The following is a 19,324-nucleotide window of genomic DNA, read 5'->3' as shown; positions in this document are numbered from 1 at the left end:
CAATTATTTGGGATATAAATTAACTTTATGCATAAATACATTTAATGTTGCTATATTTCACTCTTCGAAAACTCATTTATGTAATATAATTTACAGTAATTTCATTAATGTTTAAAACTTTCGTTATAACTGATAAAACGAGTTTTATTCTTGTCTTTATTAGACTTTAATTGGAAGTATTTTACATGGCAATTTTGTAGAAATTCTTGATGTAAAATATCTTTTAAAAATTTAATGAGTTTCAAATAATAATAAATTACTATTATTTTTTTGTTTTTTTTTTGTTTCGTAAAATCAAAATTATATTAAACTTTGCGCTTTTGTTTCAGTTTTGTAGCTTTTCGTTCTTAAAAATAAATAAAAAAAAACTTGCCTGCACCGGTACAAGAAGGAAACTTGTTGTAAGGAATCCATTTATTACTGTGAGTAAAACATTCTGTCATCATTTCGGTGGAACCATCCGGAAAATGATATCCTGGAGAACAGTAGGCTTTACAAACTCTTTAAAGAAAGAATTGTAGCATTTAATATTATGTAAATAGAACAAATAAAATATACACGGACACTAAAAGATGTTTAATAACAACTTTAAAATTTATTAGTATAATTTGTTAGAAATATTTTCGTTAGGTTAAAAAAATATATATATGTAAAATTATCAGGAAATTTTAATATTTTTAAAAATGTAAATACCATCGAGCAAGTTTTAATTTTTTCGTTAGTTTAATTTATCTCGGTCATAGTTACATATTTTATATTTTTCGAATGCCAAATATTTCAGATGTCAAATATTTCAAAACTCAAAACTAGAAAAATAAATTGGTAAAATCGATTTGCAAAATTTATTAGTCACTTTTTGCATTGAAATTTTTTATAATGAATATTTTTTTTTAATTTCATTATAAAAAATGACTTATATCGTACTTTTTAAATAATAAGTTTTATAGGTTGATGAATTTATATTTGGATCCTTCACTGAAATCTGTAGCACTATATAAGCATTGTAGCAATATTGTGGCTCAAAATTTTGTCAACTAACTTTAAGTGAATTTTTGTAATGACTACATGAATTCTTCCAAATGAGTCAAAAATAATCTGGAGTTTACCTTTTTAGGAAGAAGAAAAAAATCACCAAATAACCATTGTACCAAAATAAAACCGTAGACTCTTATTTTAAAACGAAAATTCGGGTGCAAAGACTGCCCATCATGACTAAGTCATGATTATTCTCTTCGGAATTTCTTGGAATCATCTGTTAATCATAAGTTAGAAGAGACAGGGAATCGTCGAGTGAATATGATGAATACAATCAAGATTTGGTTATTAAAATCTTGAATTTGGAGAGGAAACATTGCGATGAAGAATAAGATCTCAAAGGTGGAAAGTGCCATTAAGGACCAAAATGCATATAATGAAGAATTAATATCGTTTTGTATGAATAGGATTGCTAATGGTTCGTTGATTAATAACAATGTTATTTAATATATTCACCCCAAGTGAATTAAATCTGAAGAATTAATATTTAAAGACTTTAAAGTTTCCGAATTAAAACCTAATGATATTAAAGGTTAGTGACGAATACTTTTACAAATATTAGCCTAAATATAGCCTACTACAGGCCTATTTTGGAAAATATTTAAACGAAATAAATAATTATGAAACATTATTTAAATTGACCAATTTAAATTAATTGTTATAACAATATTTATTTTAAATTTTCGAAGAAAGCCAAAACTTACTTCATATCCGGTTTAGGGTTGCAAAATACATTTCCATTGTTGGGCGGAGGCGGATTTTCGCAAATCGGAGGAGGATCTGAAACATTGATTTGGTTATTTCACTTTCAGCATAGAATACGGCTTTTCAATATTAAAAAAGAATAATAACTACTTCCGACAATGGCGTTAGCTAAGTTAAAATCGACAAGCTAAAAGAATTCTTCAGATAATAGGCCTACATTTAATTTTTCATACTGTATAGGTTCTTGTACAAAGTGTAATACAATTATTACAGCAAAACGTGTGTAGAGTTGTCACTGAGAAACAGAACATTTCCCCTTTCGTTTGATTACACTGTGGCGTTTAAAAATTACAAATGAAAATGACAAAGTTAAAAACAACTTTTTCAGCCGATTAAAGAAAAATATTACTAATTTTTTAAATAGTTTAAATATTTAAGATAACGAAAATGTTTGAATAAAACAATCATATTTAGGTATTATAATTATGAAGTCGCAGAGAATAGATTTCTGCATAGCTTCAGTAAGTCTAAAAAGACTTAGAAGCATATATTTTTGATACAGGAAGGAAAAAGTCACTCCTGCCCTCCCGAGATGTACCTGACAGAATTAAAAAACGTTTTTTACGGCTCGATCAACGGTAATGCTAAAAATTACAAGAATTAAGAGTGAATAATGTATATACTCGTAGTAAAAGTTTTGGTAAGGTTTTATAGTAGTTCAGTACGCGTTAGTGATAATTATTATAGTATCAAATGTATAGATTCAAGTCGCTTTACAGACAAATTGAGAAATAGAATTTCTTTAAATTGAATATGGTTAAAACTAATTTGTTTTACAGAATTTAACAAAAGTCTTTATTAAATGCGAAAATTTTTTAAAATGGTTACATTCATATAACGAGCAATTATTTATTGTGACATTGTTACAATGCCGGACTGCAATTTTTATCATATTTTTAATCTATTTAATTTAAAATATATGCTCTTCATCTCAAATTAGTAGTGTCTTGCCCATGTATATCATACTTTCCTGCTAGCAATAGAGTCGTGCCGGTCAAATATGTAACTCCATTCAGGGGAAAATTTTAAATTGAAATAACGAGATTTCTGGTGCATATCAGAACTCCTTATATAGTTAATCAGGGCCTGTTGCCCCTAAGCTTTCCATATCTGGTCTCGACTTTCATATATCTAACATATTTTCGAGTCTAAGGGAAGACAAACAGACAGACGACAGTGGAAGTTTATAGGTCTACAATTTTTTGAAATTAATGACCCCAATAAATGTTATATGGACATTTAGTTAAATCGGCAAAATATTTGAATACTTTCTTAACTGTCGATTCTCTACAAGGAAAATTAAATCATGATTTGAAATGTAATTATCGAAAGATTCAGATTAATTATTTATTTTAATTAATAACAAAATTTGTTTAGTTAACTCGAAGTAGTCTGCAAAGACGTGCATCGGTTACTAAGTAGCTTACTTGGATTTCTAGTATCTTCATTGTCGAGTTTCTCTTCGTTATCATTATTAGGAGTATTGCCTGAAATAGATGTAAACAACGTTAAGAAAAAATAAATATTTTCTTCTGCAATAACAATTGAAGCGTACGTAAATTAGATTTTCTTAATATCTAGAATTATTTTTTAAATTAAATATTTTAATTCGAATCATTTGAATTGCTTTCAAATTTCCACTTATACTCTATTATAAAAATGAATAAATATAAAAACAGACTATAAAAATACGAGGAATCATTACGCCAGAAAATTATTACATTCCGTACAAAATTAAAATATTGTGAGTAAGGATTGAAAGGTTTGTACCTATCTCGTAGCACGGAGGAAAGACGCTACGAGGAGACCATTTTCCGGAAGTAAAGGAGCAAGTTAGCGTCATCGAGGTTATTCCATTAGAAAATGCGTAACCAGGATAGCAGGTTCCATTGCATTCTCTAAAAAATGTTGGAAAATAATTTAGCGAAAAAATACTATTATTCGTTCGAATCAAAAACAAATTATTATCACAATCTGATAAAATTAGTATATTACAGCATATAAGACACAACTTTTCCCAAAAAAAGGACAAAAAAGTATCATTCTGCATCTTATTTGTGAAGTCCCCGTAATATTTCGGGAAGGTGATCTATTCCGATACGTTGGACCCCGTCCCACACTTCCCAGCACCTATAGTGGCCTAGCCAAAGCCATAATGGGCTTGATAAAGGAAGAAGAAGAAGAAAAAAAGGCCCTCTTAACGTCCACAGGATGGAAAGTGTTTAAAAAAATCATTTATATAGGCCTATTTATATAGCAAAAGAGATTTTTGTTTAAAAAATATATCTTGTTATATAAATATATAATTGATTATGTTATATAAGTACTTTTTTCGTTATTTTCGATATATAACTTAAGAAATATAAAGTAATGAATATTGTTTTTCAGCTTCACAATTATTTGGGATATAAATTAACTTTATGCATAAATACATTTAATGTTGCTATATTTCACTCTTCGAAAACTCATTTATGTAATATAATTTACAGTAATTTCATTAATGTTTAAAACTTTCGTTATAACTGATAAAACGAGTTTTATTCTTGTCTTTATTAGACTTTAATTGGAAGTATTTTACATGGCAATTTTGTAGAAATTCTTGATGTAAAATGTCTTTTAAAAATTTAATGAGTTTCAAATAATAATAAATTACTATTATTTTTTTGTTTTTTTTTTGTTTCGTAAAATCAAAATTATATTAAACTTTGCGCTTTTGTTTCAGTTTTGTAGCTTTTCGTTCTTAAAAATAAATAAAAAAAAACTTGCCTGCACCGGTACAAGAAGGAAACTTGTTGTAAGGAATCCATTTATTACTGTGAGTAAAACATTCTGTCATCATTTCGGTGGAACCATCCGGAAAATGATATCCTGGAGAACAGTAGGCTTTACAAACTCTTTAAAGAAAGAATTGTAGCATTTAATATTATGTAAATAGAACAAATAAAATATACACGGACACTAAAAGATGTTTAATAACAACTTTAAAATTTATTAGTATAATTTGTTAGAAATATTTTCGTTAGGTTAAAAAAATATATATATGTAAAATTATCAGGAAATTTTAATATTTTTAAAAATGTAAATACCATCGAGCAAGTTTTAATTTTTTCGTTAGTTTAATTTATCTCGGTCATAGTTACATATTTTATATTTTTCGAATGCCAAATATTTCAGATGTCAAATATTTCAAAACTCAAAACTAGAAAAATAAATTGGTAAAATCGATTTGCAAAATTTATTAGTCACTTTTTGCATTGAAATTTTTTATAATGAATATTTTTTTTTAATTTCATTATAAAAAATGACTTATATCGTACTTTTTAAATAATAAGTTTTATAGGTTGATGAATTTATATTTGGATCCTTCACTGAAATCTGTAGCACTATATAAGCATTGTAGCAATATTGTGGCTCAAAATTTTGTCAACTAACTTTAAGTGAATTTTTGTAATGACTACATGAATTCTTCCAAATGAGTCAAAAATAATCTGGAGTTTACCTTTTTAGGAAGAAGAAAAAAATCACCAAATAACCATTGTACCAAAATAAAACCGTAGACTCTTATTTTAAAACGAAAATTCGGGTGCAAAGACTGCCCATCATGACTAAGTCATGATTATTCTCTTCGGAATTTCTTGGAATCATCTGTTAATCATAAGTTAGAAGAGACAGGGAATCGTCGAGTGAATATGATGAATACAATCAAGATTTGGTTATTAAAATCTTGAATTTGGAGAGGAAACATTGCGATGAAGAATAAGATCTCAAAGGTGGAAAGTGCCATTAAGGACCAAAATGCATATAATGAAGAATTAATATCGTTTTGTATGAATAGGATTGCTAATGGTTCGTTGATTAATAACAATGTTATTTAATATATTCACCCCAAGTGAATTAAATCTGAAGAATTAATATTTAAAGACTTTAAAGTTTCCGAATTAAAACCTAATGATATTAAAGGTTAGTGACGAATACTTTTACAAATATTAGCCTAAATATAGCCTACTACAGGCCTATTTTGGAAAATATTTAAACGAAATAAATAATTATGAAACATTATTTAAATTGACCAATTTAAATTAATTGTTATAACAATATTTATTTTAAATTTTCGAAGAAAGCCAAAACTTACTTCATATCCGGTTTAGGGTTGCAAAATACATTTCCATTGTTGGGCGGAGGCGGATTTTCGCAAATCGGAGGAGGATCTGAAACATTGATTTGGTTATTTCACTTTCAGCATAGAATACGGCTTTTCAATATTAAAAAAGAATAATAACTACTTCCGACAATGGCGTTAGCTAAGTTAAAATCGACAAGCTAAAAGAATTCTTCAGATAATAGGCCTACATTTAATTTTTCATACTGTATAGGTTCTTGTACAAAGTGTAATACAATTATTACAGCAAAACGTGTGTAGAGTTGTCACTGAGAAACAGAACATTTCCCCTTTCGTTTGATTACACTGTGGCGTTTAAAAATTACAAATGAAAATGACAAAGTTAAAAACAACTTTTTCAGCCGATTAAAGAAAAATATTACTAATTTTTTAAATAGTTTAAATATTTAAGATAACGAAAATGTTTGAATAAAACAATCATATTTAGGTATTATAATTATGAAGTCGCAGAGAATAGATTTCTGCATAGCTTCAGTAAGTCTAAAAAGACTTAGAAGCATATATTTTTGATACAGGAAGGAAAAAGTCACTCCTGCCCTCCCGAGATGTACCTGACAGAATTAAAAAACGTTTTTTACGGCTCGATCAACGGTAATGCTAAAAATTACAAGAATTAAGAGTGAATAATGTATATACTCGTAGTAAAAGTTTTGGTAAGGTTTTATAGTAGTTCAGTACGCGTTAGTGATAATTATTATAGTATCAAATGTATAGATTCAAGTCGCTTTACAGACAAATTGAGAAATAGAATTTCTTTAAATTGAATATGGTTAAAACTAATTTGTTTTACAGAATTTAACAAAAGTCTTTATTAAATGCGAAAATTTTTTAAAATGGTTACATTCATATAACGAGCAATTATTTATTGTGACATTGTTACAATGCCGGACTGCAATTTTTATCATATTTTTAATCTATTTAATTTAAAATATATGCTCTTCATCTCAAATTAGTAGTGTCTTGCCCATGTATATCATACTTTCCTGCTAGCAATAGAGTCGTGCCGGTCAAATATGTAACTCCATTCAGGGGAAAATTTTAAATTGAAATAACGAGATTTCTGGTGCATATCAGAACTCCTTATATAGTTAATCAGGGCCTGTTGCCCCTAAGCTTTCCATATCTGGTCTCGACTTTCATATATCTAACATATTTTCGAGTCTAAGGGAAGACAAACAGACAGACGACAGTGGAAGTTTATAGGTCTACAATTTTTTGAAATTAATGACCCCAATAAATGTTATATGGACATTTAGTTAAATCGGCAAAATATTTGAATACTTTCTTAACTGTCGATTCTCTACAAGGAAAATTAAATCATGATTTGAAATGTAATTATCGAAAGATTCAGATTAATTATTTATTTTAATTAATAACAAAATTTGTTTAGTTAACTCGNCTCATCCGATTTCAAAAATTCTTTCACCAATATTTAGAATGGAACCTCAGGGTGGACATAGGCTGTATATTATTCCGTTAAACATTCATATAAATTAAAATATATAATCTAGGTTAAGGCTTTTATGTCCAACAGATACCGCTACGAGTACGACGCCCTAAGTTTGCTTTTCTGTGAGGCATTATGCTTTTCTGTGAAAATGAACTAAAGCGGATCATCATCTATCTATCTATATAAATAAAAATGTAATGTTCGTTTGTTCCTACCGATTCCTTTGAAATTTTGACACAACGCTGCATTCGAATACGCACATGTTTTTTATATAATATATATGTCGAAATTCCCCCCACTAAAGGGAGATGGTTAGGATTAAGGCTTATCGTAAAGAACTCTGCTTCTATTTATACTATTGTAGATGCGGTTTTTTGCGTTTTAATAGGGTACGTCAACAGAATGTACACTAAGAAGAAATTTTCGAAAAATCCCCCCCTCGGGGAAGTGTTATAAATTTATAATAGATACATTTTGAGCCACAACAACGCGTGGCGGGGTCTGCTAGTATTTAAATACTTTCTTAACTGTCGATACTCTACGAGGAAAATTAAATCATGATTTAAAATGTAATTATCGAAAGATTCAGATTAATTATTTATTTTAATTAATAACAAAATTTGTTTAGTTAACTCGAAGTAGAGCCTGCAAAGACGTGCATCGGTTACTAAGTAGCTTACTTGGATTTCTAGTATCTTCATTGTCGAGTTTCTCTTCGTTATCATTATTAGGAGTATTGCCTGAAATAGATGTGAACAACGTTAAAAAAATAAATATTTTCTTCTGCAATAACAATTGAAGCATACGTAAATTAGATTTTCTTAATATCTAGAATTATTTTTTAAATTAAATATTTTAATTCGAATCATTTGAATTGCTTTCAAATTTCCACTTATACTCTATTATAAAAATGAATAAATATAAAAACAGACTATAAAAATACGAGGAATCATTACGCCAGAAAATTATTACATTCCGTACAAAATTAAAATATTGTGAGTAAGGATTGAAAGGTTTGTACCTATCTCGTAGCACGGAGGAAAGACGCTACGAGGAGACCATTTTCCGGAAGTAAAGGAGCAAGTTAGCGTCATCGAGGTTATTCCGTTAGAAAAAGCGTAATCGGGCATGCAGGTTCCAGTGCATTCTCTAAAAAAGTTAGAAAAATAATTTAGCGCAAAAAATACAATTATTCGTTCGAATCAACAAGCAAATTGTTATCACAATCACTGATAAAATTTGCGGTCAATTGAGTCGAAGACTTACAAAGCGTGAGAACGATTTAAACAAGAGAGATATCCGGTGAGCGGAGGATTGGGTTTCCGACATCTATTTTCGATGGCTGCAAAAATATTGCAATAAAAGTTTTAAGAGAATTTACATTTAAAAGAAGAAAATAAGTTGTACTCGAAATTTTATTTATTTATATTTATACTTTATTTTATTTTATTATTNGAATTTTGAAAAAAACAAATTTGCTGATTAAATACGGACAACCGTTTAACTGAAGTAAAACGGGTTTTCCCCTTGCTATGGATGTCTGCCTAGTTCAGTTCAGCCACATTCCGCTACAGTTCGCCTTTATTATCAGTTCGAAATGGGGTGGTTCCATAATACCCGCAGTGTTCCATAATACCACCTTCTCCTCTACTTATTATGAATACAAGTTATACTCGAAAGTTTATTTATTTATTTATTTTTATTCAATTATAACAAATGATCTGGAAATGTAACTTTAAATTAATCGTTAGATACTCGTTTAGCCATTATTTTTCACTTTTGCTGTTGGAAATTGTCCAAAAGACTTTAACATAAAAGAAAAAGTATAATTTTGAATTTCTTTTGCGCATTTTCATTTTGAAGCAAAACTTTACAAATAAATAGCTATATATATAGCAATTTATATTTAATAGCTATAGAAACTATATTAGTAGGTTTTTTGATTCAAATTTTCATAAATAAATAAAATAATTTGCTAGTACAGTATATGTTCTCAGTACTAATCAGTAGTGAATCGCGTTATTACTCATATTTCCTTTACTTTGCTAATGTTTGTATTGTTCTTATTCTGTGTAAGTTACTGGTTTTTTTATTTTTGGTTATTGAGAATGATTTTTACATATGGTCTTTAATAAAATAAACTGTGTTACTAATTTGATACTAAAGATAATAATGATACGTATTATTTTACGTAATTTTAGACAGCGAAACAATAGAAAACAATGGGATTGTCTAATTTTTCGAAACGCAGATGTTCTTAACATAACTAAAGTATAATACCCACTTTGGTTCTATTATAATGAATGTAATTTAATTATAAAACTCTACACATTTAAGCAAAAACATAATATTAGGCGAAAACAATATTAATATGCTTTTCGTTCATATTTATACATAAATAGAACTTTATCGGACTAAAACTTTAAATAAACAAAAATTTTAACTTTTGCAATTATTATTATTAGACTATTTGGTCTCGAGAACTAAACGTCTTCAATTTATTACTTGGTTTCTTTAGAATAAAGCATTAAGCCATTTTTTAAATTCTAAAATATTAATACTTTTACGTCGAGTTCATAATAGTTATGGTTTTAATTGTTTCATTATTAAGATTTCAATCTTTTTTTATACTTAATAACTTTCAAAATTAAGTTTCCAATTCTAATGGAAGGCATACTAAGAAATACAGCTATTAATTATTGAGTAAACTGTCTTAAAGGAGAGAAACATAATATATTCGTATTGGTCAACCTGCACTAAATATAAAAAGAAAAACACAGCGAATGTCCTATCTCGTAGCACGGAGGAAAGACGCTACGAGGAGACCATTTTCCGGAAGTAAAGGAGCAAGTTAGCGTCATCGAGGTTATTCCATTAGAAAATGCGTAACCAGGATAGCAGGTTCCATTGCATTCTCTAAAAAATGTTGGAAAATAATTTAGCGAAAAAATACTATTATTCGTTCGAATCAAAAACAAATTATTATCACAATCTGATAAAATCTGTGGTCAATTGAATCGAGCACTTACATAGTGTTTGAAGTTTTTAAACAGTTAACATATCCTTTACGCGGATTATCAAGTTCCGGACATTTCTTTTCGGTGGCTACAAAAATATTGCAATAAAAGTTTTAAGAGAATTTACATCGTAAGTATCTTAATTATTAATGTAGCATTGTGAATATTTAGTAAATTTTTTTTCAATAAATTAGTTCTATAATTAAAAAAGTACTTATTATGAATACAAGTTATACTCGAAAGTTTATTTATTTATTTATTTTTATTCAATTATAACAAATGATCTGGAAATGTAACTTTAAATTAATCGTTAGATACTCGTTTAGCCATTATTTTTCACTTTTGCTGTTGGAAATTGTCCAAAAGACTTTAACATAAAAGAAAAAGTATAATTTTGAATTTCTTTTGCGCATTTTCATTTTGAAGCAAAACTTTACAAATAAATAGCTATATATATAGCAATTTATATTTAATAGCTATAGAAACTATATTAGTAGGTTTTTTGATTCAAATTTTCATAAATAAATAAAATAATTTGCTAGTACAGTATATGTTCTCAGTACTAATCAGTAGTGAATCGCGTTATTACTCATATTTCCTTTACTTTGCTAATGTTTGTATTGTTCTTATTCTGTGTAAGTTACTGGTTTTTTTATTTTTGGTTATTGAGAATGATTTTTACATATGGTCTTTAATAAAATAAACTGTGTTACTAATTTGATACTAAAGATAATAATGATACGTATTATTTTACGTAATTTTAGACAGCGAAACAATAGAAAACAATGGGATTGTCTAATTTTTCGAAACGCAGATGTTCTTAACATAACTAAAGTATAATACCCACTTTGGTTCTATTATAATGAATGTAATTTAATTATAAAACTCTACACATTTAAGCAAAAACATAATATTAGGCGAAAACAATATTAATATGCTTTTCGTTCATATTTATACATAAATAGAACTTTATCGGATTAGAACTTTAAATAAACAAAAATTTTAACTTTTGCAATTATTATTATTAGACTATTTGGTCTCGAGAACTAAACGTCTTCAATTTATTACTTGGTTTCTTTAGAATAAAGCATTAAGCCATTTTTTAAATTCTAAAATATTAATACTTTTACGTCGAGTTCATAATAGTTATGGTTTTAATTGTTTCATTATTAAGATTTCACAACTTTTTTTATACTTAATAACTTTCAAAATTAAGTTTCCAATTCTGATGGAAGGCATACTAAGGAATACAGCTATTAATTATTGACTAAACTATCTTAAATGAGAGAAACATAATATATTCGTATTGGTCAACCTGCACTAAATATAAAAAGAAAAAACAGCGAATGTTCTCGAAAATATTGAAAACTATATTGTTTCTAAATAGAACGAAGAGAAAACAAACTTTTAACAACGACACTTGCAGTTTAAATTAGCGTTAAAGATTTATTTTTTCTTCTTATTTTGATGCCACTCACTCGGAAGACGAACATTTCGAACAAAAGTTTTTATTTTTACTTGACAAATTCGTTCGGCACTTATCTCTGGCTTAACGATTTATGTCACGATAAGCAAGACGATTAGAAATCTCTGTTGTCCATTACAATTACTTTTNTTCACTTTTGCTGTTGGAAATTGTCCAAAAGACTTTAACATAAAAGAAAAAGTATAATTTTGAATTTCTTTTGCGCATTTTCATTTTGAAGCAAAACTTTACAAATAAATAGCTATATATATAGCAATTTATATTTAATAGCTATAGAAACTATATTAGTAGGTTTTTTGATTCAAATTTTCATAAATAAATAAAATAATTTGCTAGTACAGTATATGTTCTCAGTACTAATTAGTAGTGAATCCAGTTATTACTCATATTTCCTTTACTTTGCTAATGTTTGTATTGTTCTTATTCTGTGTAAGTTACTGGTTTTTTTATTTTTGGTTATTGAGAATGATTTTTACATATGGTCTTTAATAAAATAAACTGTGTTACTAATTTGATACTAAAGATAATAATGATACGTATTATTTTACGTAATTTTAGACAGCGAAACAATAGAAAACAATGGGACTGTCCAATTTTTCGAAACGATGTTCTTCACAGAACTAAAGTATAATACACACATTGGTTGTATTATAATGAATGTAACTTAATTATAAAACTCTACACATGTAAGCGAAAACAATATTAATATGCTTTTCGTTCATATTTAAACATAAATATAACTTTAATTGAACTAAAACTTTAAATAAACAAAAATTTTAACTTTGGCAAGTATTATTATTAGACTTTTTGGTCTCAAGAACTAGACGTCCTCAATTTGTTACTTGGTTTCTTTAGAACAGTGTTTCTCGACGGGGGCGATATCGCCCTCATGTGGGCGTTTTTCCATGTTGAGGGGACGATTAGTAACAATTTATATTTTGGGGGAGGAAAAACAATTTTCTGGGCGATATAGTAAAACATTATAGTAAGAATAATTAGATATTTTATTCGTTATATCGTACAATAATTAAACAAATAACATTATACTAGTCACTAGTCTATTCAACGCAGTACGAATTTAGCGTTAGCCTTGGCCCTCGGCATCGGAATTTTGAAGTGAAGGGGCGATACTACGTAACGTTCTATTGAAGAGGGCAATACTAAGTTGAAGGGGGTGACGATTCGTTAGAGGTTGAGAAACACTGCTTTAGAATAAAATATTAATCCAATTTTTAAATTCCAAAATACTTTTACGTCGAGTTCAAAATAGCTATGGTTTTAATTGTTTCATTATTAAGATTTCACAACTTTTTTTATACTTAATAACTTTCAAAATTAAGTTTCCAATTCTGATGGAAGGCATACTAAGGAATACAGCTATTAATTATTGACTAAACTATCTTAAATGAGAGAAACATAATATATTCGTATTGGTCAACCTGCACTAAATATAAAAAGAAAAAACAGCGAATGTTCTCGAAAATATTGAAAACTATATTGTTTCTAAATAGAACGAAGAGAAAACAAACTTTTAACAACGACACTTGCAGTTTAAATTAGCGTTAAAGATTTATTTTTTCTTCTTATTTTGATGCCACTTACTCGGAAGACGAACATTTCGAACAAAAGTTTTTATTTTTACTTGACAAATTCGTTCGGCACTTATCTCTGGCTTAACGATTTATGTCACGATAAACAAGACGATTGTAAATCTCAGTTGTCCATTACAATTACTTTTCTTGTCCAAATATTGAGTATTTGTGATGGACGGGAGTTTCGCAACTTGATTTCCACGTTCCATCAGTTGCGTGTAAATTATAATTTCTATTGACGAGATCTGGCATTTTTAAAATAATTGTAACTTTATTCGAATTACATACATATTAAAGTAAATGAGGTACCAAGTATCGGTTCGGGAAAATAATATATTAAGTAAAGGCATTAGTGTAAAAATATACACACATAAAAAGTACCTGTACACACGAAAAAAAGAATATGTACCGTATTTTACGAAATATAAGACGCAGCTTTTATCTTAAAAAATTGGCATGTCTTATAAGTGAAATTGCGATCTCCCATAGGCTAATGAATTCCTAAACGGCCTCCAATAGGTAAGCTACAGGCAATATCTAACTAGCTCAACTCTAATTAAACAAAGCATTATTAAAACATATAATTATTATTTGCTATATTCATGTAGAATATTTTGATAGAAAATTTTGATTATAAATGACTTATTTCGAACAATCTAAATAAATTCTATAATCTGAGAAGGATTTAGCCGTTTTCAGGTTATAGAATACTCGAAGACAGACAGACAATCAGACATGAATTCGAAAGTAGCCTACATCCTTTTTAGGACTATCCTGAATGTAGTTTCATACAAATCGGATCATGTGATACTCGAACAAACGGACAGACTTAAAGACAATGTCAGAAAGACGTGAATTCAATTTTATATAGGCCTACAGGTCTATAGATAAATCGAGAAATATAATAAAGGAAAAAAAGAAGCAGAAAAAACAACTCTATATTATTGCAAATTAACATAATTCGAAATACCTACAGTAAAAGAAAAAATACTAATAAAAGTAACCGTATCCGCGAATTAGAGTAACGAGGCTTTCGTTATATCAAATTTATACTTCAATTTTTAAAAAATTTCAATAATTTATTTTTAAAAAGGTCTAAATAGTCTTGTCTTACCTTCCAGTTCCAGATTTTCTTGAGTGAGTTTGTCATCGGTTTGATCTTCTTTAACTGAAAAAGACNATAATATATTAAGTAAAGGTATTCGTGTGAAAATATACACACATAAAAATGTACCTGTACACACGAAAAAAGAATATGTACCGTATTTTACGAAATATAAGACGCAGCTTTTATCTTAAAAAATTGGCATGTCTTTTAAGTGAAATTGCGATCTCCCATAGGCTAATGAATTCCTGAACGGCCTCCAATAGGTAAGCTGCAGGCAATATCTAACTAGCTCAACTCTAATTAAACAAAGCATTATCCATTTAAAACATATTATTATTATTATTTGCTGTATTCACGTAGAATGTTTTGATGGTAAATTTTGATTATAAATGACTTTTTTCGAACACCTCTTTCCCCTGCGAAATCAATGTGCACATTGTAATTTTACTTTGTTTTTTCCAGAATATAGTTTAAAAAAGAAAATTTCGAGACATGATGTCTAAGGCGCGGTAATGGCTTAATTAAATACGCTAAATACTTTTTTCTAAATATTCTGATCTGATATGGGGTGCATCTTATATGCAATAAAATATAAGTTTAAATATATTATATAAAATAAATTTGTCTTCAAATTTATTTTATATAATTGCCATCCGACGAAATTCTACTTATGAAAATTTTTTGCAAAGATTCGTCATCAGGGGGCAGCTAAAAATCTACATTTACAAGCGCCTATTCTCTAGTAGATATAAAGCTGTAATATCCTCAAGCGGTAAGGATGGTCCACCAGTGGCCCTTGTCTTTGTCTCTGAATACTGGAGTTGGATTCGCGCCTCGCTCGCTCGCTCGGACAGGCTGGCCACTTGGAGTTTTCCAAGTTTACTCCACGTCTGTTACTCCTAAATAGCGACCAGTTTCCCTTGAAAGACCCAAGTCATTATTGTCCCGTGCGCGTAAGGCCGGCTACATCGGACGCATCAAGATAGATGGACGCATCATCGGATGTTCCATCATCGTATCTTTGGAGTCATAGCCTCAGGAGCTGCATACTCCATATGAACAACGTTGGAATAAAATAAAAGTAATAAGGATAGAAAGAAAGAAGACGTCTGTAATATCGCCAATTCCAATTTTGAAATTTGTATTTTTGATTGGATATTTTTCTGTGTTTTTTACAGGACGTTTTAATTTTGACGGCCAAGTAGGCCTAATCTACAAAGAAAAGTCGGTCGTCAAAGTTTCTGTATGCCGGAATACAAAGTGAACAAATGGTGATTCCTTTTTTGGACGGACTTTGTCTTCAAATTTATTTTGTAATTCTAATTATATAAAATTTAAGTTTATCGATTAAATAATTAAAATAATATCGAATTATAATAGAAATTTAATTTATATTATTACATAGATGATCGTCTATTAATTATTTGTATAGTTTTAAGGGGAAGGAGGGTCACGAAAATTACACCACTGTAGACGATAGGAAAAGAGGAGTCGAGACATCGTTTATGTCAGGGGTGTCCAACCCGCGGCCCGCGGGCCGCATGCGGCCCAAGGCAAGTTCCAATGCGGCCCAATAAACGTGTAAACAAAACCAAAAAATTGTTTTATTTTTGTTTTATTTATTTATTTCGACGGCATAAACTCAAAAAAGAAGTTTCACAAAGCCGTAAACTTTTATACATATTTAATTTTTGAGCGAAAAGGAAATATTTTCAAATACCTGGAGATGTGTGAATGACGAAGAAATACTGAATAAAGCTGAAGTTGTGACTCAAAGGAGTATAGACCCAAATTTGAAAAAAGGAGAGAAAGGCCAAAAGAAAAAAAGTGGTGAAAAAGGTTAAATAGACTTTTGTTATGCAAATATCGACTTTAATTTTCCAATCTTCCTCACTACTTTTATCTTTCGGCCTTTCTCTACTTTTTCTCAAATTTGGGTCTATAATCCTTTAAGTTCCAACTCCAGCATTATTTAATATTCTTTCCAGCATTGCAAGATTTGGCTACTCTGCGACAAATTTGGCTACCCTTTTTTTAGTTTGGCGTAAAAATTATCATTTTGCGCATTGGCTACTTTCTAGGTTACATATTATTTATAAATATATTAGTCGAATAAAAATGCACTTTAAAATGGTGTTTTGTCGTTTTTTATTAATTAGAGACCAGAATAGAACAAATATTTGTGTTTTTCAAGTAAATTTTTGTCTGTTTCCTTTATAATAGATGAATTTATTTAATTCTAAGTAAAAATTGGAAGAGTCTGTAGAAGTAAATTTTTAAAATATCCTTTTTCGTGATAAAGTTTTAATACTTATTACTATAATCCTTGCTAATCCTTAAATATACTTGTATATTTAAGGATTGGGTCACAAATATATTATATAGGCCTATACTTGTGGCCCAAAACTCCATGACGTCTTCCAATGTGGCCCAAAGGAACGAAAAGGTTGGACACCCCTGGTTTATGTGGACCTTTTTAGTGGTGTTAGTGGCATATGAACTTGTTCTTATAAGTCTACTTACTAGTCATGTAAATAAACTATCAGTTAGAAAATGTTCACAGAACTGTAATTATTTCTTCGGTGTGGAGATTTATAAAATGTAATTAAATTAAAACACTATAAACCATGTAATCCACTATGCATAGAATTAAAAGAGAGGAAGTTTATCAAAAGTACTGTACCTGTACAGTACATCATCGCACACAACAAGAAGGAAGGAACTCAAAAGTGGCTCAAAAACTGTTACGCAATTCCTAAATTGGAAATAAAACGTTTCTACTCAGAACCGTCAATCGACGAATAAATCGCCACGAGAATCATCAAAAATGTTTCTTTACCGTAGATTGCGTTTTTACAGGATTTAGCTATGTAAAGCATCGCAATGATTCTCTCAAACGCAGCCTCCTCTTTTCTTTTATCCTAAAAATTATCACAGTAGAAGTTCGTTAATTTAACCTATGGGACAAGAGTTAGTGTCGGCTTATAAAAAATTACGCATCACCAGAAGTTTTGTATTTTCGCAAACTTCAATAAATTTTATGCGGTCTGAACGTTACAGATATTGCTGTGGATTTTATACCAACGCAGGCTTCCGATTTGATTACGCAAGTTTAATCAGAAATTGGTTGACTAAAAAAATTAATAAAGATATCCCAGAGACACATTTACATTAATTCAATTGCCTTTATGTTATTATTTACTATATTTTTTTATATTATTGTCTATTTAGGACTTATCATATTATTAGGATTTATTATACTGCAGAAATAGAACAACAGTATAATAAGTCCTAAGTAGACATTAACGTAATAAACATATTTACATTCCTTACCTTGTTATGGAACTTGGAATATTTTAATTGGTCTGTTTTTATAAACTGGTATTATATCAATGTTAACATATTTCATGTTATTATTGATATAATACCAGTTTATAAAACAGTGTTAAAAACTGATTTCATGTAATGTATTATATTTTTATATTATATATATTACATTATATTACATATATATTATATATTACAAAAAAAGTTTTAAAATCTTATACTGGCTTATAGATTACTATAAGCCAGTATAAGATTTTTAAAACTTTTTTTGCTATCTGGGCACTAAGAGAGTCTCTTTTAGCGAGCTCATTATGGTTTCGGCCAAGTCCACAATGGGGCAGCCGGGTGGTGAGGGACAGGGCCCGACATATCCAGAAAGGAGCACACCAAAGAATTGTTGGGTTTTTCGACCCACCAAGATTCGCTTCCGAATTCACCAGAGCGGTAGGCTTCCATCTTAACCATTTGGCCGCCGCCTTAATCATTTTGCCATACGGCCGCATACATTGTAATAATGTAATTACAACTACAACTGTAATTTCCCATTGATTTAGAATGGAGCTCGCGCTCCACTATGGCCACGCCCTATAGTTTGAGAACCACTGTTATAAACTTATCTCTTTGTTTTAGAATTCCAGATTAGAATTCTATGCGATTCTCATATTTACGATTTAAATTAATACACATATCTATTTATTTACATCGATATATATATATATTTACATCGATGACAAGATAATTCATTGATAATAAAGGTTCTTTTTATTAGATATATTAAATTATTTAAATTCTATTTTATAACTTGGTAAAAATTTTTGCCATTTTTAATTGAAATTTTATATCTTTGTTAATTAATTTATTTAAAATTTAGTGAAGAATTAACAATAATTAAATTATTTAAATATAAATGTAAGTATATTTGAATTTAAATTAAATGTCAAGCGGTTATATGAGATACAACAAAATTTTCTACGTGTAGTTTTATAATGTAGTCTATATCGTAATCACAATAGAAATGATAAAAACGAACGTCGAAAATTGCATTGGGAAAAAATAAATGAAAAAATGGAAATTTATCTTAAATGAATTTCAGAAAAATGCGTTATATGCAATTCAAGTATAAATTATTCATTATGATTTTTGTTATACTAAAAAAGGTTCAAAATCCATTGTTTCAAAAATACAAATATTTAAATAATTTTTCTGGAGAACATTATTCCTCGTCGTATCGAAAATGTGTTAAAAAATTATCAAATTAAATAAAATTTACCTCTGAAAGCTCCTCCAGATTGGTGAGATACAGTTTTTCCACCTTTTTTTCTATAAAAACAAATATTTCGGTTAGTTAGATCTCCGAAATTCAT

General features: G+C 28.8%; 2 protein-coding genes across 2 annotated transcripts; both read right to left on the bottom strand.

Annotated features, from left to right (window-relative positions):
• Positions 1 to 347: 347 nt before the first annotated feature.
• Positions 348 to 3,696, bottom strand: LOC111639657. Its single transcript, XM_023385570.1, has 4 exons — positions 3,571 to 3,696; positions 3,228 to 3,287; positions 1,740 to 1,815; positions 348 to 501 (listed from the first exon to the last, which is right to left on the bottom strand). Exons 1-4 carry the CDS (start codon positions 3,641 to 3,643, stop codon positions 348 to 350), a joined length of 363 nt encoding a protein of 120 aa, XP_023241338.1. The 5' UTR covers positions 3,644 to 3,696.
• An 844-nt stretch (positions 3,697 to 4,540) lies between these two features.
• LOC111639661 lies at positions 4,541 to 19,324 on the bottom strand. Its single transcript, XM_023385575.1, has 7 exons — positions 19,231 to 19,324; positions 14,640 to 14,759; positions 8,697 to 8,772; positions 8,452 to 8,579; positions 8,111 to 8,170; positions 5,933 to 6,008; positions 4,541 to 4,694 (listed from the first exon to the last, which is right to left on the bottom strand). The coding sequence occupies exons 1-7, from the start codon at positions 19,322 to 19,324 to the stop codon at positions 4,541 to 4,543; spliced, it is 708 nt and encodes a 235-aa protein (XP_023241343.1).

This window comes from Centruroides sculpturatus, unplaced genomic scaffold, assembly GCF_000671375.1.
Source record: "Centruroides sculpturatus isolate CEXI.00-Female unplaced genomic scaffold, Cexi_2.0 scaffold1211, whole genome shotgun sequence".
NCBI classification, from domain to species: Eukaryota; Metazoa; Arthropoda; class Arachnida; order Scorpiones; family Buthidae; genus Centruroides; species Centruroides sculpturatus.
This window is presented reverse-complemented; position numbering and strand designations above follow the sequence as displayed.